Consider the following 24,988-nt stretch of genomic DNA (forward strand, 5'->3'; position numbering starts at 1 on the left):
TCTCATGACTAATTTCATTTACTTAAGTAATGTCTACATCCAATGTGGGGTTTGAACTCACGACCCTGAGGTCAAGAGTCACATGCTCTTCTGACTGAACCAGCCAGGCGCCCCTCTCGTGACTAATTTAAAAGCACTCTCCAATCCTTCCTAGAAGTAGGTGGCATATAAAGAGTAAGTGGAATAAATAATTTAAAGGCACTGAATATGAAAGTGTTTTTGGCACTTACTGTTATTAGATCTTAGTTACCTGTAATTCTGGAATGGACAGTAGCTCCTCCCAAACTTGCTCAAAGTCCTGCTGCATATTGTCTAAATCAGCAATGACTGACTGAGTGACAAGAGTCTGAGGTGACTGAGCCTGATTAGGAGCAATGAAGACGGGGTTCTCGATTTGGCTGGGAATATCAGGAACAAGTGACTGAAACGCAGCTGAAGAAACCTAAAATTGACAAAGCATTTATCTGTGTGAGTCTGCCAGCAACAGTGGAGAAAGAAGCACATGCCGGGGCACCATCACAACACTTTAAACTGGAATTAGCCAACAGTTCTGTGGCCCCTATTTCTATATAATGAAACAAATCTTCCCCCCCCCCCCCCCCGACAAAATAACTCCACATTTATTCATTTACTGGCTTGTTTTAGCCTATGCATTTGAAGGTAAATTTCAAGGAAAGTGATACGCTTTTGGATTTAATTTGCATCTCCCAGTATAATAGCTAGTATAGTGCTTCAAACACAAACGAATTGTTAACTGAGCAAGTCTTGGTTTGTTACCCAGCTTGCTTTTTACTCACCCAAATTTATTTCTAAGTACCTGTATGTATCAAATGAGTTACCTGTTTTCATGGTTATGCAGATCCATGCTTCTGGCTATGCAAGGATAAGAGGATTTGGTCTTGCATGGTGTAGGGACCTTTTCTTTTTTTTTTTTCTTTTTTGAATTGTAACGTTATCTATAGGCTAAGATTTCTTTGACAAAATTTCCCCCTAAAATACTTCTTTAATGAAGGCACACTCATAGGATGTATGAGATATAGTTGGGGAGTTTTGCTATTAACCAAATGTTGTACCTCATTGTCATCTACAAATGGGAATGTCTCTGCCAAAAGCTGCATGCAGTCATCGAAGTACAGAGCATCTGGTTTGGGAATGTGGGCAACCTGGATAAAAAGGAAAGACATAGAAGAAGAGAAATATTGTTCAGTGTCCTACAATGATTACAACGTTTGGTTACTCAAACGTTTCTCTTCTCCTGAAATCAGTTTAGTGTAGTATAGCACACAGAATCAAACAGACCAGACCATCTGGGTTCAAATCTTGGCTTCCCTGATTTCTTGTGTGCTCCGGGCAAGTTACTGAATCTCTGAGCTTCAACTGCCCATCTGGAAATAAAACGCTAGTACTCTTGTACTACAGTTTCTACTATGACTACTGCTGCTGCTCGCTCGATCCTTACAGGACGTTTCCACAGCTTCCAAAGCACTTTCATGTAATTTATGTCCTCTCAATCCTTACGACGACTCTGTGAGGAAAGTCAGGTTTTGAACTCCTCAGGAAGCTGGGGCTGGGAAGTTGACTTGATATGGTCATGAAGACAGTAAAAAGGCAAATCTGGAACTCCAATGCAGATATTTTAAATTCACCGGTCAGTATCGGTTCCTTAAACCCTGCCACACACCTTTTCAAGAACTGAGAATTCTATACCTGGGAGTAGTTGGCAGATCCACTGGTTTCTGATGGGATGTGTTGGGCAGGCTGAATTGGGAGGAATTCACCTGTCTCTTCATCTAGTTGTAACTGAGCAAAGAAGGCTTTCTCTTGCTCCTTTTGGAGTTGTTCTTGTCTTTCCTTTTCAAGTTTTTTCTGTTTTTCCAGCTCATGTTCCTTCCGTCGTTGACTGAAGTCAAATACCTCTCGACTTACCCCGAGATCTATATCTTGCCTCCAAAGTATGTCAATCAAATCCATGTCCTATGTTAAAAAAAAAAAAAAGGAAAGAGAGACCATGGTTAAGATGGTTTTTAAAATGGCAGAGATCCTAAAATTTATATTATGCCATTATTGATGTTGCGGGATAGGGAAATTAGAAACAATCTGAATGGGAACACAGATCCAATGTTCTGGAAGGGCACAGTTAATTCCATTCAATGAATCTATTCATTAAAAGAAAAAACAACCTAAAAACACAGGCATCCATTCTAATCACTTATTACTTGGATTATTAACGACTGGGTGATAGTAGAGGTCACTAAAGAGCAAAGTAACATGTTGCACACTACAGCTCTTGAATTAAAAGAAATCTCACACTTGTTTAGTGGAATATAGAAATTGGAGCAAACACTCCAAGCCACTGGTATTATGAGACATGGAAAACATGATCAAATATGTAGAATTTTTTCTAAACCTCAGCAAATACACAGTTTACAGAGAAAAGGGGAAAAACCCTGGTTAAATGTCAATCTAGCAGTTGCGAAATATCACCAATCTTTTGGTATTTCCTACACTGGATTACTTTCCCCCATCATTTCTTGCTACTCTAATCCCTGTGGCTCACTTATTAAAATAATTTCCTCTTGATTTGAGTTTTAGCTCCTGAGGTATGAACAAACTGGTAAAGAAAAGTCCTAGCTAATGGTAATCTTGTGACCCATGGGTGAAGCAAGAGGCTGGCCCTGGAAAAGGGGTAGTAACCACTAGTTTCACTTCTGAGATATCACAGATAACCCTCTTAAACACACACACACACACACACACACACACACACACACAGGAGAAAAAAAAAAAAACATGGTTCCACAGAAGGATGGAAGGTACTGAAAGTTTAAGACATGGGGAGATCTTACAATGAATGAAGGAATGGTTATTTTGATCTCTATAACAAAACTAGGCCTAGGTACCATGTCCAGATTTTCCTAACCACAACTATGTCAAAAGCAATTTTTTGACTTAGAACTTTAGTTTTTGGAAAAGTCTTCACAGGTAGGAAATTTAAATCACTTTCCATTTAAGAAATCATCTATACTGAAAATAAGAAAATGAGATTGAGACTGGAAAAATCAAGACATGGGGGAAGGCAGTTGGGGCCTGAAAGCCAGTAGACACTATGCACAAACATCACATGTATTTTGGTTCTGATGATGGCTGGCAGCACAGGGTTGCCCAGTGCGTCTAGACTCTACTTTCTGCCTCCAAGGACAAAAATAACATGGCTGTTGCTTCACTGAGCAGTCAGACTATTTTTACCCAACAAAGGAGGGGGCAGGCCACCCAGCCTAAAGGCAGCACAGCTACATGGACAGCAGAGGCTATGGCATTCGAGCCCTGGTGGTAGAATCTTAAATGCTGTGAAACCCTTCCTGACCATGGGGTTTATCAGTATTCTAGCCTTGAGCAGTGTTAAAGAGTCTACAGCAAACAGAGTAGGTATAATTATAACACCGTCTGTAGCTCTTTAGAACTGGCTAACGTGTATCTTTTTAAGCCAACGTTTATTAAAGGCTTTCTACATGCCAAGCATTGTTAAAAGTACTTTATATATATACAAATTAATCTGCAAACAACCATAAGAAGATAACATACATCCTATTTTTTACAGATAAAAATACTGAGGTTTAGAAAGAAGGGATACTTCTAGGAAGTATACAGGGATATGTCCTGGGTAGTCTCAATCCTGGACTCATGCTTTTTTAACCACAAGCTACACTAAAAAAAAATAAAATCTGATCATTGGCCAGTGGTTCCCAAACCGGGCAGGATATAAAATCCATTGTCGTATATATACTCTGCTTTAACATCTTGGGGATGTGAAAAAGTGGCCAGGTTACAGAAGGCTGGATTGAGCACATCACCTCATTCGCTTTCCTGGCCATGACACAGAATAGCAACCACAGAGCATTTATTCATACATGGCTATCTCCACAGGGAACTCCCCACTAACACAAAACATGAAAATAATTTCCATTTTAAAAATGATGTGTTTCCATGCTAATGGACATGTTTATCCAAAGGTGTTGAATGAGAAAGGTCCAAGGTATTAGAGAAACCTACTTTAAAATTCTAATTAGATTGGGCCATATCTTCTTAGTGAATTTAGAACAGTGGGGTATCCTATCTAGGCTTTCTCCAAGCTGGAGTTAAAGGAGCCAGGTACTAAGGAGGTGTTCGGTATATTCACACCCACTAAATGCTAGCACTAGGATTTAAAGGCATGCATGATCACACAGTCTCAATTGAACTCCAGTTTCTCTCTATAAGACCGGCAGTACCTGTTCCTACCGCCCCCCCCACCCCCCAAAAAAACTGATGTGGACAGTGTGCTGAGCTCTTCAGAAGATGAATCAAAGAGAAACCCAAACACTTGCCCCTGCACCTAGGGGCCACTCTGACACATCCCTTCCTTAATTTCCCCAGAATGCCTAGGCGGGGCCTTCTCCTTGTTAAGAGATCTCAGGATAAAAACCAACATCCAGCTTTGACTTTTTCATAAAAGAACTGAAAGAACGCTGAAGCAGTTCATGTTGCCAACACCTGCTCACAAATCAGACTATTCCAGAGGATCCCCAGAACCCAGCCCTATGGGCTGAAAGAAAATGTCTAATGTAATTTACTCTAAAATTAACAGAGGCAAGTACACCAAGAGTTGATACAAGTCTATTCTTTCCTTTCTCCCCCTTCCCTCCCCACCAGATGAGATGCTTGAGTGGGTTCAGATGGTTTAGCTATAAATTTAGTATTTAACTGTTCTGTCCTACTCCTGCCATACAGATGTTGGCTGATCAAGTGAGATGTGAAAGAAACCTCTCTATATGTAAAGTATATGCAAATGTTGCTATGCATGTTGACAGTGATGGTTCTAATACCTGCTGTAATATAAGCAAGATCAAACTCAAGCCCAATGGATAATAAAGAAGCTGTGGACCTAACTGTAGTGGGAGCCTGAAAAACATTCAGCAGGGAGGCTACTCGGTTCTTCCTCAGGGAGGGTCTGAAATTGACTCCCTGGCTTGTGCAACATGGGTTGAAAACAAAAACAGTAACCTATACTTTGATGTAAGCATGGATAGCACATATATACCCATTCAACAGCCATTCAACTTCTGATATGACTACCCTTCAATGCACAGCCAAACTAATTCAATTTCTTAAAATTTCCCGTAACAGGATCAGAAAAGGGCACCTTAATGGATCCTCATCCACAAACAGGAAAAATAAAACCTGAATCGTTTGGATCAGCTCTTGAGCATCCTATTCTTCTCTGATCTGAAACAATGCTGGACCCTAGGGGGCAGAGCAGCTCCTACCGCTCTAGCTTACTGTCTCCACCAGTAATGCCACCAAAAGATGTTTCATGTGACAACATCTAATTGTTCTTAGTGCAGGCCGGGCAGCCTTCAGTGAGATCACAGGGGACAAAGCAGGTTTCAAAGTGTTCTCGGAGATTTTCCTCTGTATTTTTTTTAAGTTTATTCATTTTGAGAGAGAGCACGCACGTATGCACATAAAGGGGGGGCAGAGAAAGAGGGAGAGAGAGAATCTCAAGCAGGCTCTGAGCTGTCAGTGCATGGGGCTCAATCCCACAAACCATGAGATTGTGACCTGAGCCAAAATCAAGAATTGGATACACTTAACTGACTGAGCCACCCAGGCACCCCTCCTCTGTATTTCAAGTTTATTATTTTTTGAATTTTTAAAATTATATATATATATTTTTGAGAGAGAGAGAGAGAGAGAGAGAGAGAGAGCGCATCAGGTGAGGGGCAGAGGGAGACAGAATCTTAAGCAGGTTCCACACCCAGTGCAGAGCCTGACACTGGGCTCTATCTCATGATCCTGGGATCATGACCTGAGCTGAAATCAAGAGGACACTCAACCGACTGAGCCACCCAGGCGCCCCTTTTAAAGTTTATTTTTATTATTATTTTTTTAATGTTTATTTTTGAGAAAGGGAGAGACAGAGTGCTAGTGGGAGAGGGACAGAGAGAGACAGACACACAAAATCCAAAGCAGGCTCCAGGCTCTGAGCTGTCAGTACAGAGGCCGACATGGGGCTTGAACTCACAAGCAGTGAGATCATGACCTGAGCCGAAGTTGGACTCTTAACCGACTGAGCCACCCAGGCACCCCAAAGTTTATTTTATGTAATATTTACTGTTGCTATGAGAAGTCTCTAAAAGAAAACTTATGCTTGAAAATAAAAGCAATGGTAGTTTTAACTACCCTGAATTCCTTAAAACAAATGTTCTGATCAAATTTTGAATAAAGCAACAATGGGTTTCTTGTCATGGCCTTAACATATTATACTCTGTTACTCAAATTTTCACTTCAACTTCAGAAGAAAAAAACCTGCAGAGATTTGATGGTGTATGAAACAAAGCTTTATGCTGAAAATGAGAACAGCAGAAATGTGTCCACCTAAGACTTGCTGTTGGGGAACCCCACGGGCTTGGGACTGTTCTGTGCTACCCTCACAGGCAGTGAGCATTTCCTGCAAGGAACCCTGTGACTAGGCACATGACTTACTCCACAAATGACCCACCTCTGCAAGGCTCGTGAACCGTCTAAGAGGAAGTAGTCCGGGTGGAGCCTATAACAAACAAGAACAGGACGCAGGACAGCGGGGAAGGGAAATGCCTAAGGAAAAGCTAAAACTGCTCTTTGGCACATAAACCTGAGGCCCTGAGAAAGAAGAGCTTCTTATCCTCTCCAGGCCCCCAAAAAGGCAGGCCACCAGGTAAAATGGCAGATCGGTAGAGTCTGGGGATGGAGAGGAAAGCAGGGGGATGGTTTCCACGGCATTCCAACAGGTATTTTTCCTGAAGACCTGGGAAAAACTTCCCAGAGCAACTGAGGCGCTGGATGGGAGCCTTCACAGGCCATATGGAGCCACTTAGCATCTGACTTTTTTGTTGTTGTCCTTTAGTGATTCCTGAGTGTGTTGCAAATTATGCTGCTAGCTTGGCTTACACAAAAGATGACAATTTAATAAGAAACATAAATGTTTGACAATTCGCATTAAATCACCATCTGGTCCAACGGAAATATTCATATTTAAAATGTATATATCATCATTTGCCATCTGTGTAATCTATTACATGTTTTATGGGGAATCTGAAGTTGGTTTATTAACTCATACCACTTAGAAACAAGTATCTTTGTTCTAGGATAAAGAAAGAAGAGAGGCCTTGAACACTGAATCCCACATTAAATATGTCTTCAGGGGTGCCTGGGTGGCTCAGTCGGTTAAGCATCCGACTTTTGATTTTGGCTCAGGTCATGATCTCATGGTTCACGAGCTCGAGCTCTGTATCAGGCTTTGTACTGACAACTTGGAGCCTGCTTACAATTCTCTTTCTCCCTCTCTCTGCCCCTACCCTGCTCTCGCTCTCAAAATAAGGTTTTGTACCTTGAACAAACCAGCATTTTTCATGCTCAGATGATCCAAAAAATCAGAAAAGATAAGGCAAGATAGCATAATCTTCTCTTAAGGTAATTCTGTAAACTGAGGCTTTGGGGAAGTATTTGAAATGAAAAATAAGATGGTTTCTATAATATATTCACACGTATCAATGAGGCTTGCACCTCCCAACCCAGTGTCCTCCCCTCCCTCATCCTTTATTTTGTCTTTAGGATGGGAAGGTGGTAGGAGGTTTGTTTATAAAAATAAATTTCACCAATAAACTTAAAAAAAAACTGCACAGACTACTAAAAATGTAAGTAGAAAATAAAAGCTGCTCATTTCCAAATTAAAAAAAAATTTTTTTTAAGTTTTTTTTGAGAGAGAGAGAAAGCCCGTGCCTGTGCAAGGGGGGAGGGGCAGAGAGAGAATCCCAAGCAGGCCTCCCACTGTCAGTGCAGAGCCCAACTCGGGGCTTGAACTCTGAACGGTGAGATCAAGACCTGAGCCTAAATCAAGTGTCGGATGCTCAACCACCTGAGCCACCTCCGTGCCCCTCCTCATTTCCAACTTCACTGTGTAAGAGCAAATTGATGTCAAGCTACCCCTTAAAATCATGTACTTCCAGCATGAAAATAGTGTCTTTTAAATTTTATTCCCCTGCGATCTCTTTCAAATATTAATTACTTCATTCAAATATTAATTACTGACATTCAGAGTCTATGGGGGTTTTTTTTGGTAGTTTTTTCCCCATACACTTCAGTCTTTAGATTGATTATGCCCTAGTGGTTATATTATTCACGTAAAAAGTAAATCTGGTTTAATATTTTCTCCATTGAAGCTGCTCAAATAGTTTTGAGCAAAACCAGATGGAACATGAATCATATCAAATGAAAGCAACCGGTGGTTACAAAAACAACCAAGTGCATGTGAATTTTGAAGAATTGATCAAATAACAAGTTACTCCTTAGTTCACAAGTCACAATCCTTGCTAAACAAAGTAAAATGACACCGAGCAGGTGTATTTTTAAAATACATCTCACTGATGACGATTATATTTCATAAATAGTTATCTGCCTATTTACTTCTCTTTGCATCTCTCCCACTGCTTCATTACAGGAAGATACACAAACAATGCCCATTGTTTTTACAGTGAGCATTCTAGAGAAGACAGAGGACAGGTTATTCTTTTTAGTTTGCCCACAGTCAAGTATTTTTAGTTCTACTGGGTTGATGTGCTAACTTTTAAATATATTGCTATAATAATTACGAAGTAGGTAATTAAAATGAATCACAAAGCGTGCGTGTGTGTGTGTGTGTAAATATATAAAATCACAGAATGTTAGAGATGGAAGGGGTCATAAAGCCATCTAGGCCAAGTGTAAATGTCACTGAGTTAATTTCTGTGTAACTACAACTCCATTTTTAAAAATAACTGGCCTAGTAAGCAGTTATGTGTCAGCAGAGATCCTAGTAGGTAGTAATAGTTACCAATAGTCCAAGTTTTCCTTCTAGAGAAATCTTACTAAGGATTATTTCCTCAATCTCTAACAACCAGCCATTTCTGACAGAATAAACATTTTCAAACATACACCGAGAGATGAATTATTCAACAAGTTAAAACCCGAGATCACAAGTTTGCTATTCCCCGAGTAGTGGACCCATCCTTCTACACTTTTGTCTTTCAACTAGAGAACAGTCCAGTTTCCTCAGTCTGGCATGTTACTATGTACAGACATTTTCATGGGCTGCTTCCTGTTCACAAGCAAGTTTCTCAGCAATGACTCAATCTAAGAAATACAATCCAGCCAGTTTACTGGAACTCTCACCCATTATGCTTGTCTGCAAGCTGCAAAAATTGTGCAAAGATAAAGCAAAACTGGTAAGTGAACTGAATAGGAACTTGGGACTGCTGATTTTCTCAAGAGATATATAGCTGTTTAGCCAAAAAGAAATCAGAAAGGGCAGTTAATTTCCAATAAGGGTAGGTGATCCCACCTGCTATAAAAAGTGCACTGGCTCCAGCTTTTCCATGAGAACTTTCACACCTGGACCCCAAAAGACTTCTTTTTTTGGCGGTCTGTATTTGAGCAGATGATGCTGCCATGCCTGGAAGGGCTTCTATAAGGGTTATGAGGAGTTTGCCAAGAGAATGGCTTGGTTTGGTAAGCAAACTTCAGAATACATTTTTCTAATCCCTTCCCCATTTTTTAACAAGCATGTATATATTCAGTTCTGGATGCTGTCCTCCACACATGAAAGGAACTTTGTGAGTACGTCTTCCATCACTATTAGAATGATTCTACTGGAAAACACACACACACACACACACACACACACACAGAGGCGCGGCACGAGAGAACCTTCTGGAGCACTGGGTCTAACTCCTCAACCGACTTTACCTAATGTACCCTGAAATTCACTGGGTGTGGTCTCCCTACACGGCTCAGCTATCCCCCTGGAGGTCGAACAGCCCCGCCTGCTCATCCTGGTGGCCCTCCCTCCTACGGGGAGGCCACGGTGAGGGAGAACAGTGCTCCATCCAGCACGACCCAACTGCCACGACCCAACTGGTGGGGCTCTTTACAGCCACTTCCGCTACTTCTAAATGCCCTGTGTGATACTTTTCCCTCCTTGGGTCCTGCGTTTTTAAAAAGAAATTATTTATTTCAATCTTAAAGCTTCTTTTCAGATTTCACTGTGTACCGTTAGCTTTAGAAAGTAAGAATCAGGGTAGTCACCCAGGTTTTCAGGCTGAGTAAGTACTTTATACTGTTTATTACACAAGCCAAAGACCTTGTATGCTGTGGTGGGGGTGGTGTTGAATATTAGATACACATGTATTATATACTATATATAAATTGCCTAAAACCCTTAGCCTTTTTTTAAACTGTAGATTCTGTTAAAATACATTCTTACGGGGTCTGTTTAAGCTTTTTTAGCATGCACTCTTTTGCGAGTATGAAATATTTCTAGAAATAATAAGCCACTAAAGGCTAAAACCTCATTTTACTCGAAGGGTGGTGGTAGCTATAATAATGGTAGTGGTAGTCAAGATCAACAAGATTCGTGTACATACTGCCCTCCAATAGATCATCAGTCCATCTACCCATCTAATAATACATGTGTACAGATCACCTCTCAGGTGCCAGGAACCATGCTAGTTGCTGGGGACACAAAGATAAATAAGATAGTCTCTGATCTAATTTCCGACATGATGAGAAGTGTATAGGAGCAAGGCAGCACGAAGGCAAGTGTCACTAAATGCACAAAGACCACACTGCGGTCACAACTGTATGAATGTCCTACTCAATAAACAAGGGTTAAGCCTGGTTTCCAAAGGTCTAATCTAAGGAAACATTCGAAAGCAAAGGAGGTTATGGAGATAGAGAGAACAGAGAACAATGAATACATTGCCACTCGCTTTATGCATTCTTGGTCTCCCCTCCTTTTTATTTTTACATTTTTTTTTAACGTTTATTCATTAAGAGACAGAGCACAAAAGGGGGAGGGGCAGAGAGGGAGACATAGAATCTGAAGCAGGCTCCAGGCTCCGAGCTGTCAGCACAGAGCCCGACGCGGGGCTTGAACTCCCAAACAGTGAGATCATGACTTGAGCCAAAAGTCAGATGCTTAACCGACCGAGCCACCCAGGCACCCCTCTCAGTCTCCCCTCTTGATGGCGGCAGTGTCTCACCCCCCTCTCCCCAGAGACTCAGATCCTCCAGCATGAGGAAAATTCTCACCACCCAGAGACTTCCTCCTCCCATTTGGACTTTTCAGTCAGTGTGACTCATCTCAGCTGAGCTGCGTATCACTGCTAATGCCACAATGTCTGTCACGAAATGTTACAACTGGAAGGGACCACAGGACCCACACAGACAGCCCCTTTCATTTTTCCAATAAGGAAACGGGCCAGAGGATGAAACGACTTGGCCCAAGGTGACAGGTCAAGGATGCCAAAACCACCTAACCTCTACTTTACAGCTCATGTCAAGTTATTTGACAGAGGGAAAAAGATACATTTTTGCTTCAATTTCATTTTTAAATTAGCATCTCTTGCTGTACGTTGCCAGCCTGCAGGTACCCAACAGCTTCTATTACAGCTGGCGTTTGCCAGGCACTTACATGGTGTTTACAGGGTGTTCGCAGGTGGCATCTCATTCCAGCCTCACTGTGGTGGCCTGAGGGAGGTGGTTCGTCTTCGTTTAGGGATGAGCACATTTACGCTTTGGGCACCGACCAGCACTGCCCCAAATCACATGTTTGGCAGGTGGCAGAGCCAGGACTCCAACCCAGAAATGATTCCGGGCCTGCCAGGCTCTTCCCAAGCCGTGGTGCCGCTCCTTGGCGCTCATGCCGCACCAGGACAAGGTCTGGAAACTGCTTTAGCCCCAGTACCCTCCCCTCAGGCAGGACATGAAGACCTGGAAGCTGTCCCTCCTGACACTCGGACCTGCCTGTCCTGATGACTCATGGGTAAATCAGGTCAACTTAGCTGCACCAGGAGAGGTCAGCATTTAAATCTATCTTCCCATAAAGACAATATTGACCCTGTACTCGATATGTCTTATCTGGGCTTTCTTATAATGGTCTGGCTAAACTGTAAACTCCTGCAGGGCATGACAATGTCTTTTTTTTTTTTTTTTTAACGTTTATTTATTTTTGAGACAGAGAGAGACAGAGCATGAACAGGGGAGGGGCAGAGAGAGAGGGAGACACAGAATCTGAAACAGGCTCCAGGCTCTGAGCTGTCAGCACAGAGCCCGACGCGGGGCTCGAACTCACGGACCATGAGATCATGACCTGAGCCGAAGTCGGACGCTTAACCGACCAAGCCACCCAGGCGCCCCGACAATGTCTTTTTTAACATAGATAACACATGTATATGTGGAAAAAAATTTAAAAGTTGCGAAAGTAATATCCCAAGTTACCTTTCCCCAAGGTAACTGCTGGCATCAATTTTTTGTGTTTTCTTGGGAAGATATTCTATTAAACACACATACAAACAGCATATAATCATAGTGTTTCACACTTACTAATGTATTTTAGAGACTGTTCTAAATCAGGGCATAGAGTTGTTCCATTATTTTTTTTAAAAAGATTTTATTTTTAAGTCATCTCTACACCCAGCGAGGCACTTGAACTTACAATCCTGTGATCAACAGTCACATACTCCACCAACTGAGCTGGCCAGGTGCCCTTGTTCCACTTTTTTTTTTTTTTAATGTTTTTTTACTTTTGAAGGAGAGAGAGAGACAGAGCATCGAGCGGGGGAGGGGCAGAGAGAGGGAGACACAGAATCCGAAACAGGCTCCAGGCTCTGAGCTGTCAACACAGAGCCCAACACAAAGGCTTGAACTCACGAACCGCGAGATCATAACCTGAGCCAAAGTTGGAGGCTTAACTGACTGAGCTACCCAGGCCTCCCCCAACCCTGCTTCCATTATTTTTAATGGCTGAGCAGTGCTTCATCATAAAGGTGCACTAGAATAATATATTATTTAATAATATAATTATTTAATCAATCCCTCATTGGGCTTTTAAGATATTTTGAATCTTTTGCTATTACAAATTAATGCTACAACGAATATCCTTGTGCACAAATCATGTCATAAAAATGTGTGGAGACATCTACGGAATAAATAATCATAAGTGGAACTGCTGGGTCAAACAGTACAGTTGAGCCTTAAACAATGTGGGAATTACTGGCACTGACCTCCCCTCCCCCAGTCAAAAATCCATGTTCAAAAACCAGAAGCCTTACTGGTAACAAATGGTAGATTAACACCTACTTTGTATGTTATATGCATTATATACCGTATTCTTACAATATAGTAAGCTAGAGAAAAGAAAATGTTATTATGAAAATCAGAAGAAAGAGAAAATACACTTATCCAAAAAACGTGTGTATAAGTGGACCTGCACAGTTCAAAGCTGTGTTGTTCAAAGGTCAACTGCATCTGCATTTATAATCATGACAGATACTGCTCAACAGTTCTACACGGAGGTTGTAGCCACATGTGGGACTGCCCATTTCCCCACTCGTGTGTCCTTCACAGCTTGCATCACGGGCACACAGTACCCACACAACAAATACATACTAACTGTACAAGGTCCCCTATGTTAATTCTGGAATCACTTCAAACCAGCCCCTCCCTCTATCTTCACTGTGAAACTAAGGCTACAGAGGAGAATGAATATTACACAGTTGGTTGGCTAGCAAGCATCATTTCTTTAAACACCAGTCTATGTCTGGCCTTGCTCTAGCCAACTTAACCTTGGATGGTACCTGAGGAGCCAGCAGAACATCTGCAGTAGCAAAAAAAAGGAAAGGGTATGGCACAGACAGGTAAGACAGAGGCTGGGCAAGGTCTCAATAGCTGAAATACAAAGCATGTCAGGCAAAGTCAGTGACTCCGCCTTTCTCAGACAAGGTAAACTACAAAGGGAAAAAGGAAAGCTGACAGTGATCTTGGAGACCATAGTCTAAACCCCAGGTTTATAAATGAGGTTCCTGAGGCCAAGAGATGCTAAATGAGTATCCGACCTGTCTCTCATTTGATGAAGCAGCCCCGAAGAGGTCATATGGTCAAACCTAACACAAATTAGATTTTAAAGTAGACTTTCTATTGCAATTTCTCTTAAGAATCAAAAAGTATTAGGAATTAGTTTGAAAACAGACCTTTACAAACTGTTGTATGGCACTGAACCCTGTGGCCAAACTAATGGCCTATAAAACCCTGCTACGTGACGAATGTCTAATGTGCATTTTTCTGTACAAAACTTTCCTTCCCTCACAGCCGAGCTCTAAATACCATGTAGTTTCCTAAAGACTGTGTCCCTGATCAATGTAACAGAACTAAGCCCCCTTCAGGCAGATCATCTCTGCTACAACAAAAGCAACTCAGAACCAGTGTGGACCCCCAAGAATCCCCAAATCACAGAGTCAAGGTCATATACCCACCAAATGCACATTCCAAATTTGAAAGAATCATCCAAGCGTTCACCGAGAGCAAGCGTGACCCAAGAAATAGTTCTGCATTGCGGCGGCGAAGGCCCTGCAGACACCCGCCCGCACATCTGTAGTACTTTAAGATCACAAAACACTTTCACTTGCATTCTTATGTAATCCTCACACTAAGATCACGGACATACTCATAAATCAAATCGCCATTTAGTAAATCATAATGCCTTCCCTTCTTCTTCCACTTCTCAAAACACAAATACAATTCGGGTTTGCTCAAAGGGTGTTCCTTTTAGTTTGTTGGTGGCTTCTTCCTTTAAATCTCTTTTGCTACACTTGTAAAGAAACAATACCATAAAGCAGGCCTAGACTTTTACCAAGTGACCGCAGACGACCTGCCTAAATGATAAACACGTGAAGTCAAGAGCTCTTCCTCTGTTTTTCCAGGACAAAAGCTGTGGGTCTGGTTTAAAATCTCTGGCTTTGGGAAAAGGATTTCTTTCTTTTTTTTTTTTCAATTAAAAAAATTTTTTTAATGTTTATTTTTGACAGAGAAAGAGAGAGAGCGAGCATGAGCAGGGGAGGGGCAGAGAGAGAAGGAGACAGAGAATTCCAAGCAGGCTCCAGGCTCTGAGCTGCCAGCATAGAGCCCTGACACGGGGCTTGAGATCATGACCTGAGCCAAAGTCGGACGCTCAACCGACTGAGCCACACAGGCGTCCCAAGAATTTCTTAAATTAAAACATGAAAGCCAGATGTATGGAGGCTCCCAAAGTAAATGTTCACACAAAGAGTAGGAATTATTTTTACCTTATTACTATTCCCCATGACTGTATCATTCATTATTCTGCCCAACAAAAATACATGTCAAACACGGAATTGACTCTCTTGTCCATCCACTAGTAGGCAAAGCAAAAAAATTATTTTTCCTTACCACTCAAAATAATTTCTTCTTAAAGGCCTTTTCTTCAGTCTGGATCTGGGAGGAGTTTTCAGATTTTTGCAGCCCTGATGCCCACCAGGTTCCAAGGCCAAGCAAACCGTGGACCCAAAGGAGGAGGCCATCAAGAACATCAGGTTCCAGTCCCCACCTAATCATGCCATTTTACCTTATCTTTTAGCCTCGGTTTCTTCCTCTGCCAAAGGACAGGGCTGGGTTAGGGAACTCCTGAGATCCCTTCCTCTAAATACCTCTGGTTCTATGATATCCAAAATGCAAGTCTCAAATCTAATTTTGAATTTTACTTATTTCTTTTTTTAAGCTTTTATTTTTTTTAAGTAATCTCTACACCCAATGTGGGGCTCGAACTCACACCCCCAAGATCAAGAGTCACATGCTCTACTGACTGAGCCAGCCAGGCGCCCCTAATTTTGAATTTTAAAACAAGCTAATTTTAGCTACCTGTAATAGATGCTCTAAAGTAGTACTGTCCGATAGAAATATAACGCAAGCCACATGTGTCATTTAAAAAATTTTAGCAGCCCTACTAAAAAGACAAAAAAGAAACAAGTGAATTTAATTTTAGCAATATGTGTAATACAACATATCAAAAAATATTTTAACATTTAACCAAAAACTTAAAATTATTAATGAGGTATCAGAAGTGATGAACATAATATACATTACAACACATCTCACGGATATGATCACATGAAATGTAGCTGCCTTCCAGAATAAAGAATTAACGAAAGATCTTAACAATGTTTCTGGTTTTACATTTACTTATTTTTCCTGTTTTAAAATGTAAGTCAAAATTAATTAAAATTAAAAATTCAGTTCCTCAGCTGCACTAGCTCCGTTGGTTAGTGACAGTGCAGTTGCAAGGGGGTGGGGGGGGAATGGGGGGGCTCAGATTCTATTGAACCAAACTCTTCTGTTTTGCAAATTAGTTCTTCAGGATACAGTGAGAACATGAACCCTCCCAAACTTCACCAGGTAGTACTTACACTGTTAGCAATTATTTGTAAAAAGCTCCTACAGTGACCTGCAAGTGCCAGTGTGAGTCTGAATGACTAAAGGGGCTCGTAATGACAGAACGGACCATTTGGATGTTACTCAGGGTGGTGTGGTCCAGACGCCACACAATTACAAATTATCGCAAAGGTCATCTGAAGAATGGGGAGAAATAAGGGGCTTAGGTGACAGGAAAGCACTGTCTATTCCAACTAAGGATATGAATGAAGCTGAGGTTGGAAATTCTATCTCAGCTGCTTTCAGATGCATATGTTTGAAAACACACAGTACCCACTGTTGTTGCCAACCTCCAGGTGGCAACTTGGACCTCTTATAGAAAATTATAATTAGTGTCTATATTGTATCTCATGCTCTTAAGATCAGTACAGAAATCTTTTCTTTTCCTTAATGTCAATCTTTTCAATTAACTTGCTAAATAAATATGTAAGGACACTGGTTAGCGGGTGAGCCTTCACATTAAGACTTGAGAATGAAAGATCATAGTATGGCACTCTAAATCCAGATTAAGAGTGGTATGACATAATGTAAGTAATAATGTTAATAATAACGGCTACCATTTGTAGTTCACTTTCTCTGACTCAACATGACTGCAAGCACTTGTATCTAGCATCTCCTTTACTCACACCAATCTGCAAGGCAGGTAGTATTATCACCATCGCCCTTTTGGAGCAAAGAAACTGAACCACAAAGAGGTTCAGTAATTTTGCCTGAAGACCCACATCTACTAACTGGGAACAGTGAGCTCCAACCCAGGTGTAGGTCACAGAGTCACTCAAATAACCTAGGCCTCTTCAGAGAGAAACCGCCCAATGTGGCACCAGTTAGGGCTCTGCTGCTAACCAGCTGCACAGGGGAGCGTGGACCTCGCCACCCAACCTCACTGTGCCATTCCTACCAGGACTAACCAAGACACTAAGCCTAGCCTCACAGAGCTTTTTTTTCATATGAAAAAAAAAAAGTACATAATGCCCCTTAAAAATATAAAGGACAACCAGGGGTGAAGTATTAAAACCATTAATAAATTCAACTGCCATTGCCAATGTCAAATGAACACAAGAAGAATCTAAATTTTAAGCTTCTGGGTCTAACCACTATATAAGAAGAAGTAGAAGGTGAGGTCATAATTTATGCATGCATCAGACATCATGGCAATACCAAAGGGTAGTGAATGGAAGAAGTTTTCAGCTAGGTTACCTCTCCTCAAGGGTTTTATAGAAGGTCTTCTTTCCCTTCACCACTCTACCCTTTACTTTTTATCCTTTTTAAAGTTCATTTATTTGAGAGAAAAAGACAGCGTGAGCCGGGGAGGGTAGGGAGAGGGTGAGACAGAGAGAGAGAGAGAGAGAGAGAGAGAGAGAGAGAGAGAGAGAGATATTGAGGGAGAGAGAATCCCAAGCAGGCTCCATACCCAGCAGCACAGTGCCATGCTCGAACTCACGAAACCATGAGATTATGACCTAAGCCAAAACCACGAGTCAGACGCTTGGTCCACTGAGCCACCCAGGCTCCCCAACTGCCCCCCTCCTTTTTTTAAGGTGTGAGTTACTCAGGGGTAGCATTACAAAAGGACCATTTCAGACCTTGAAGACTAAATGATGTAGGGCAGGGCTGGGAAGAGGACAAGGCTGCAGGGGTCAGCTCAGCTCATGTTTGGATTTATACTTCCACTAATGCGCTTCCATTCCCCAAACTCTGCTGCTTTTCTAGGCCCAGAACCCCAGAGTAAGAAATTCTGCCCCAAGTGAAGGAGTGTGTCTGGGAAGAAGCTCAAAGAGATGGCAGCTTATCAATCCACACTAGTACAGGGAATCCAGCAGACAGGCTGGAGGGTCCCACAGGGGAGACTGGGCCAACAGGTAGCCCTCTGCTGCCACAGGGCACATGTAAGGTCTTGCCACGCATTGGTTTTCTGTCTCTAGAGACTTCAGTCCCCACGTGAAAGACACGCATAGGGAAGACCACAGGAGAATAAGTTTACGGCAAAGAGCAAAAAGAGTATGTGTTTATGCCACTACACAGAATTCAAGAAAGGACTTTTTCAAGTGTGCCTAAGAAATCTCAGCTCCCCACACATCAAACATCCCCGACAGAGAAGAAATACAGTTATTAAGAAAAATTTTTTTACATTTATTTATTTTTGAGAGACAGAGAGAGACAGAGCGTGAGCAGGAGAGGGGCAGAGAGGGGGAGACACAGAATCGGAAGCAGGCTCCAGGCTCTGTCAGCACAGAGCCCGATGCGAGGCTCGAACCTACGAACCGTGAGATCCTGACCTGAGCTGAAGTCGGACGCTTAACCAACCGAGTCACCCGTGCCAAAGAAATACAGTTATGGTAACAACACCACAGCCACCATTTGCTGAATGTGTGCTGTGCGCTAGACCTTATGCCCAGCTCTTTTGTTACTCAGTTCTAAGAGCACCGTGGCAGGTGTCATACACATTCCAATGTTGATGGAACTGAAGCACATGCCACTGTAACATCCATCGACTTAACCTCTCTGGGCCTCAGCCCTTGGCCTGCAACACTGGGATAATGCCTGCCTCACAGGGTGAATAAGGAGCGCAAACAACAAATTCAGTGTGTTGAAGCATTAGCACCCTGGCCAGCACTGAGAAGAGCCCGAGAGACTGTGGCTGCTATCACCAATATGGTTAGATGCCTACCTCTGTTAGCTCGGGGCTTATGAAAAAGAGAGGATATGGGGCGCCTGGGTGGCGCAGTCGGTTAAGCGTCCGACTTCAGCCAGGTCACGATCTCGCGGTCCGTGAGTTCGAGCCCCGCGTCAGGCTCTGGGCTGATGGCTCGGAGCCTGGAGCCTGTTTCCGATTCTGTGTCTCCCTCTCTCTCTGCCCCTCCCCCGTTCATGCTCTGTCTCTCTCTGTCCCAAAAATAAATTAAAAAACGTTGAAAAAAAAAAATTTTTAAAAAAAAAAAAGAAAAAGAGAGGATACTGTCTGTTCTTTCTTTTCTTTGGTGAATACTGCTAATCACTGGGCTTGGAAGCCAAGGATAAGACTGTTACAGTTGAAAATAGGCAGTAAGAGTAAATCGATCTTAGAGAAGGGCACAAAGAGACAAACTCCCTGTATGCCACCTTGGAGAAAAAACAATCCATCCCTCAAGCAAAGCAGCAATTTCTGGGTTGTTTCCCTCCCCTTTCATCAGGAAAATGAACACACCGGTGGATGAATTTCTGTTAAAACGTAGAAACAGCTTGAGCACAAATGGTATCATGATGGGGCCAACAGAAAGAGGAAATCTACTCCTCTCCTATGAAAAGGGGGCTTAAAAAATTCTTCTTAAATGGCTAACAAAGGTAGTTACAGATTAGAGTTACAAGACAGATCCTCAGTACATGTGCTGATGCCAAACCACACCCACACCTCTCCACTCCCTCCCCCCCCCAACCATCCTTCTGTCTCCAACCTCTCCATTTTCTGATGCATGGGCCATAATAACTTCCTGTCCACATTCAGCTCATGTGTTTTGCTCTTTCCAAAGCCTTCTGTGTTTCAAGATACTTACAGAAAACTTGAAATGCCACACATGAGCAGTGAAAGGCTCTCTACAACCAGCCCCAAATTAACCTTCTCATCCCTAGTGACCCAATCTGTTGCCAGAAGTCTGGCTTGTGCCTGCACCCTTCTTCAGGGTTCCAAATGAAGTCTGAGCCAAAGAAATCCTATGGACTTAAAAAACAAAAACAAAAACCTGTAGTTAAAATGCTACCTCCTCCAGGATGTCCTCCGAGCACCCCAGTTAGAAGTGACACTTTCTCTTCTGCATTGTCATGGAGCTGTCACGTGTCACAGATGAGCCTGTGTAAATACCGAGCACCTGGAGGGCAGTAAGACTCACCCTCAGTTTAGGGAGCAACTACTATTATGTAAAGTCTAGGCATGATGCCAGACACCAGAGTTATAAAAAAGAAATAAAATACAGTCTCTTCCCTAGAGGAAGACCTTAAGCAGAGAAAACAGAGATATGAAGTAAATTATGCTCAATGATATGAAACATGCCCTATAATCCAGGTGTACAAAGAGCAAAGCGTTTGATTAGGAGGAGGGAAAACTTGAAAAGCAAATGTCTTTCAAGGAAGACAACACATTTGCCACATTATCTTGGAAGATTAAAACAACTTCATGCCCTGAAAGTTCCTAGGGTGTGTAAATTCCTAATAAATTTTTGTGGAATGAGTAGGTGCACATTTAGGCTCAGAATTCAGTATTTTCACTGTGTACATAAGGTGTCTAGGTTCAAAGAATTCTAATTACTTACATAACAAAGGTACCATGTTTCCTATCACTAATGACCCAACTACCAATCATAGAAAAATTATTTAAAATTATCGAAGTTATTTCATAGTAATAATACTTCAAATTATTCTTTGGGTGCTCTACTAAAAATAAAGTATTATACGTTAAATCTATAAACACATATTCCTTCAAGTTAACAATAAAATTGATTTTTTGAGAGAATCAAATATCCTGGGGGCACCTGGGTGACACAGGTGGTTAAGCGTCCGACTTTGGCTCAGGTCATGATCTCGCGGTTCCTGAGATTGAGCCCTGCATCGGGCCCTGTGCTGACAGCTCAGAGCCTGGAGCTTGCTTCGGATTCTGTGTCTCCCTCTCTCTCTGCCCCTCCCCCACTCACGCTCTGTCTCTTTCTCTCAAAAATCAACATTAAAAAAAACAAAACAAAACACCTTGCAACCTGAACACGTCAGTCAACATAAATGCTAAATATATTTCCTTAGAGGCCCCTAGTTATGTCCCTCAGACTGACGATGGAACATGGTAACCTCACTTTGCCCCCATATTCTAGACTTTTTTTTTTTCCAAAGCATCAATCTATTACCATAATTAACCTCTTCAGCTATTCTATACTCAGGACTCAGCCTTCTTCACAAAGTACCCAGTAGAAAAGGCAGTAAAGATCCAGAGAGGTATGGTACATGGCTTTTAACTTCATCTTGAAATTTTAAAATAATGTTTAGCTTACCTTTTGAGGAAAGCTTCCTTGTAGCTGTAGGCCTGAGAAATGGTGAACATCAGCAATGACGATATTACCATATCAAATGACAATGACCTCTGTGTTAAGTGAACTGGACTAGACACTCTACCTGAGTAAATGAAATGTTCTTGGTCCCTCTGGTTTCTAGAACTTTCGTGGCTCTCTCTCTCTGTTACTCCCTTCAGGTTTAGGATAAAAGGTGTGAACAGGCTGCCATCTGAGGAGATGGGGCCTTCCTACAAAGAACCAGGAAGTACACATGGAGTCCCCTGTTATTCCACCAGTTTCAGTTACCTGTAGTCAACCGAGGTCCAGAAGCAGACGATCCTCCTGATGTATTGTCAGAAGGTCAACAGCAGCCTAATTTATGTCGCAAGGCCTATGTCGCTCACTTCATCTCAACACATAGGCATTTTATCACCTCACATCATCACAAGGAGAGTAGTATTTTGGGAGACCACATTTATAACTTTTATTACATTACATTGTTATAATTGGTCTATTTTATCATGTTGTTGTTCATCTCTTACTGTGCCTAATTTAGAAATTAAACTTTGTCATAGGTATGCAGGTATAGGAAAAAACATCGTGTATATAGGGTTTAGTACTATCTGCGGTTTCAGGAAACCATTGGGCGTCTTGGATCATGAGGGACTCCTGTAATGCCCTGAGCTTTCCTGGGAACAGTAATATCCTGGCTTCATCAGTCTCTAGAAGACCGTGCAGGACAGCGGTTCCACTGGGGCTGGCACCACCACTGAGCAGCAACCGAAACTGGATGGAAATGGGGGGTGGGGGGGTTTTCCTAGCTGTCACAATAGTGCTGAATATCCTGTAATGTGGGACAGTCCTCCACTCCAAAGAGAGAAGTCCAGCCCATGTGTCAGCAGCACTCCCTTTGGAAAACACTGAGTAAAGCTCCTTGAGGTAAGGACACTGCCTTAATTAATCTTTGTAAAGGAGTACCTCATTCCTTAGTTTCTAACAAAATACCCACAGTTATTAGACAAGAAAAGAAATGGAAGGAACAAGGAAAACGGACAGGAGAGCAGGGATTATGGACATGCTAAATCCCTGTTCTGCCATCATGAGTCGACATGGCCCCAGACAAGTCATTTTACCTCTTTGAGTAGGTAGGTTTCCTCACCTGTAAAATGGAGGTAATAGCCTTTACCACCACAGATTTATTGTCAAGATCAAGTAAGAGAACATGTCCAAGACCTACTACAGTATTACCAGGTGTTCAGTAAATGTTAGCTTTTTCCCTTTCCTTCCCTATGAAATAGCTGGTTGTCTGTATTCAGATGCCTTGTAACATCAAAAGGCTGATTCTTTCACAACGTTGGAAGGAAGCTGGTTAAACGTGACTGCAAGGGAAGACTAACTGTCCCCTCCGTCACTTCATCATGACCACCTCCACCAGCACAGCCACAACTGCTAAAGCTTTACAGTACCATTATCAACTGGCCTCTGAGCCATGTACTCCAGGAGCCCCAGACTTCCAAGAGTCCCACAGGCACAGAGGAAAGGAAGATGGATGAGTTCTCTAGGGGTGTCATTCTTACTCCCATCTCTCTGGGGGAGAAAAGGCTTTATTTCTCAGGATCATTGAGAAAAGACGTGAGGTTCCCCAGCTCTTAAGATATTTTCCCTCCTTTCTGAACCTCCCCAGAAGTTTAAGACCCAGAGGCCCAAGTCCTTCAGCAACATCAAAAACATGGCTACACAGAATCAATCCTGCCCTGGCATCCCAGGGGCACCTCACAGGGAAAGGGAGGCACTTGACCTACCAACACTGGGAATACTCACCCAAACTGGGAACTCGTCGAATGGAGACTCCATCTGTACTCTATAGGGATTTCTAAGATGACATTATTGAATTACCCAGTGGTCACATATTTGCACTCCATCAACTAGAAGGGGCACAGGAGAGGGGCTGGAGGGTGGGAGGGAGAACCCCTCTCAGTGCTGCCAGCTCCTGATGCGGTGCCAGCTTCTGAGTGGCTTCCTGAGGCTGCTAACCTGTGGGTTGTCTGTCCAATCAGTTATACATTAATTTCCTGTATTAAATTCCCTGTCTGAAACATCTCGTGTGGTTTCTGGTTTCCTAAACTGAACTCTGGGCTGTTTTTTAACCTCTCCAAAGAGTCTTCTCAGGAAAAGACAAAGCCTACATTAACAGGGTTGTTGAAAGAACTAAAGACAACGAGTGTCAACACCACAAGTAAATAACTCAAAATTGCTTTCTCTTTCCTCACATGGAGAACGTAAGTGCCGGCTGCACACTGAAGAGCAAATCCAAGTATTAAACATTTAGGAGATCTTCAGGTACAAATTCCAAGTCCATCTGATGCTTTCCTCAGGAAAAGTCCAAAAAGTCTGTATTCCTCCTGGGTCCCTGAAAAGAAGTCCCTTAAGCTAGTTTTCTTTTTCCTCCCAATCTCTCTCCCTTTCATGCTAGCACCTTTTTTTCCAAGTCAAATAGAACCCAGAATTTGCCCTCTTGAAGTCACCATCCTTACTCTCAATCCAATGCCCCAAGGTTCTCCCAAACATTCAGCCTTAAGTAAAGAAGTTTCCAGCAGAGGGTGAGCCTCTGTCTTTGGAGAAGAAAGAGCCTGAACTCACAGAATGGTTCTCATTCCTGGTCCTGGTCTCAGCAGAACATACAGGGCAGGGACTGCAGTTAGCATAAAGTGAACCAGCCCTGGTCCTGTCCTTGGGGGTTGGTTCCTCAAAGCATATTTTACTTCTGTTTCACTGAGAATTACCAAGAACAAAAACAACTTCTTCAAAATTGGCAATTTCCCCTATGGCAATTAAAAAATCTAGTTTTAATTTTTGGTGGTTTTTATTACCAGGATTTTAACATTAAAAAATTTTTGATTTATTTTTTTGCTACGTCAAAAAATTCAGGGCTCTTCCAGTCTCCAGACACAGCAATAAGACTCCCTAGATCCAATACAAAAAAACACAAAGCAACAGAAAGGACAGGTTCTGTAGTCAGCCCTCAAGCACCTGAAAAAGTAGAGTAATTCTACCATGTGTCACCCTTCTGTTTCAGTTCCGTTCACAGAAAGCAACAGAACAGGATAATCACTTTCCCCTGTATTCTAATCCCTTAGACTGAGAACTGGTTGAGTTCTACATCCATGTGCATTATACTTTTGTGCTGAAGCAGAGCAGACAAAAGGCTGTCAAGTCTGGAGTACAGCAAAGTTCCATACTCTTTATCAGCAGGCCACCCACACAGGCAGTCAGTATTGTCCCTGATCTTACACAGACATGGGGTGGGGGGAGAGACGGGCACTAACCCACTCTGGATGATGGCTACATCCCAGCAAAGAAGGAAAACAGCCTTTACTGGGGCAAGTCATTCACTGAAATACAAGTATGCGTTGCATACAGCCTAAATGTTAACACTGAAATCCCACTGTTTGAAGGTACTTTAAACACACATTACACCTATCCTCAGGACAAAACTCTTAGGAACAAATGAAAGAATAAGATATTGTTTTTTAAATCTTAAAGCAAAAAGGAAGAATGGGTTAAAAGAATTTCGAACTACTGATGGCTACAGAAAGGCTGGAGGTGGGCTGCCAAAGTTTTACTTGGCCATACTAGAGAGAGGC

General features: G+C 42.3%; 1 protein-coding gene across 2 annotated transcripts in view; it reads right to left on the bottom strand.

Annotated features, from left to right (window-relative positions):
• Positions 1 to 24,988, bottom strand: part of NFE2L2 (nuclear factor, erythroid 2 like 2) — a 34,955-nt gene that overhangs the window by 2,178 nt on the left and 7,789 nt on the right. For both annotated transcript variants that reach the window (XM_042949223.1, XM_042949224.1), the window contains exons 2-4: positions 1,708 to 1,974; positions 1,074 to 1,163; positions 251 to 442 (exon numbers count right to left, since the gene is read on the bottom strand). In XM_042949223.1, coding sequence (XP_042805157.1) covers positions 251 to 442; positions 1,074 to 1,163; positions 1,708 to 1,974 — 549 coding nt within the window. The remainder of the gene's footprint in view (positions 1 to 250; positions 443 to 1,073; positions 1,164 to 1,707; positions 1,975 to 24,988) is intronic.

Source organism: Panthera leo, chromosome C1, assembly GCF_018350215.1.
Source record: "Panthera leo isolate Ple1 chromosome C1, P.leo_Ple1_pat1.1, whole genome shotgun sequence".
In the NCBI taxonomy this organism is placed as follows: domain Eukaryota; kingdom Metazoa; phylum Chordata; class Mammalia; order Carnivora; family Felidae; genus Panthera; species Panthera leo.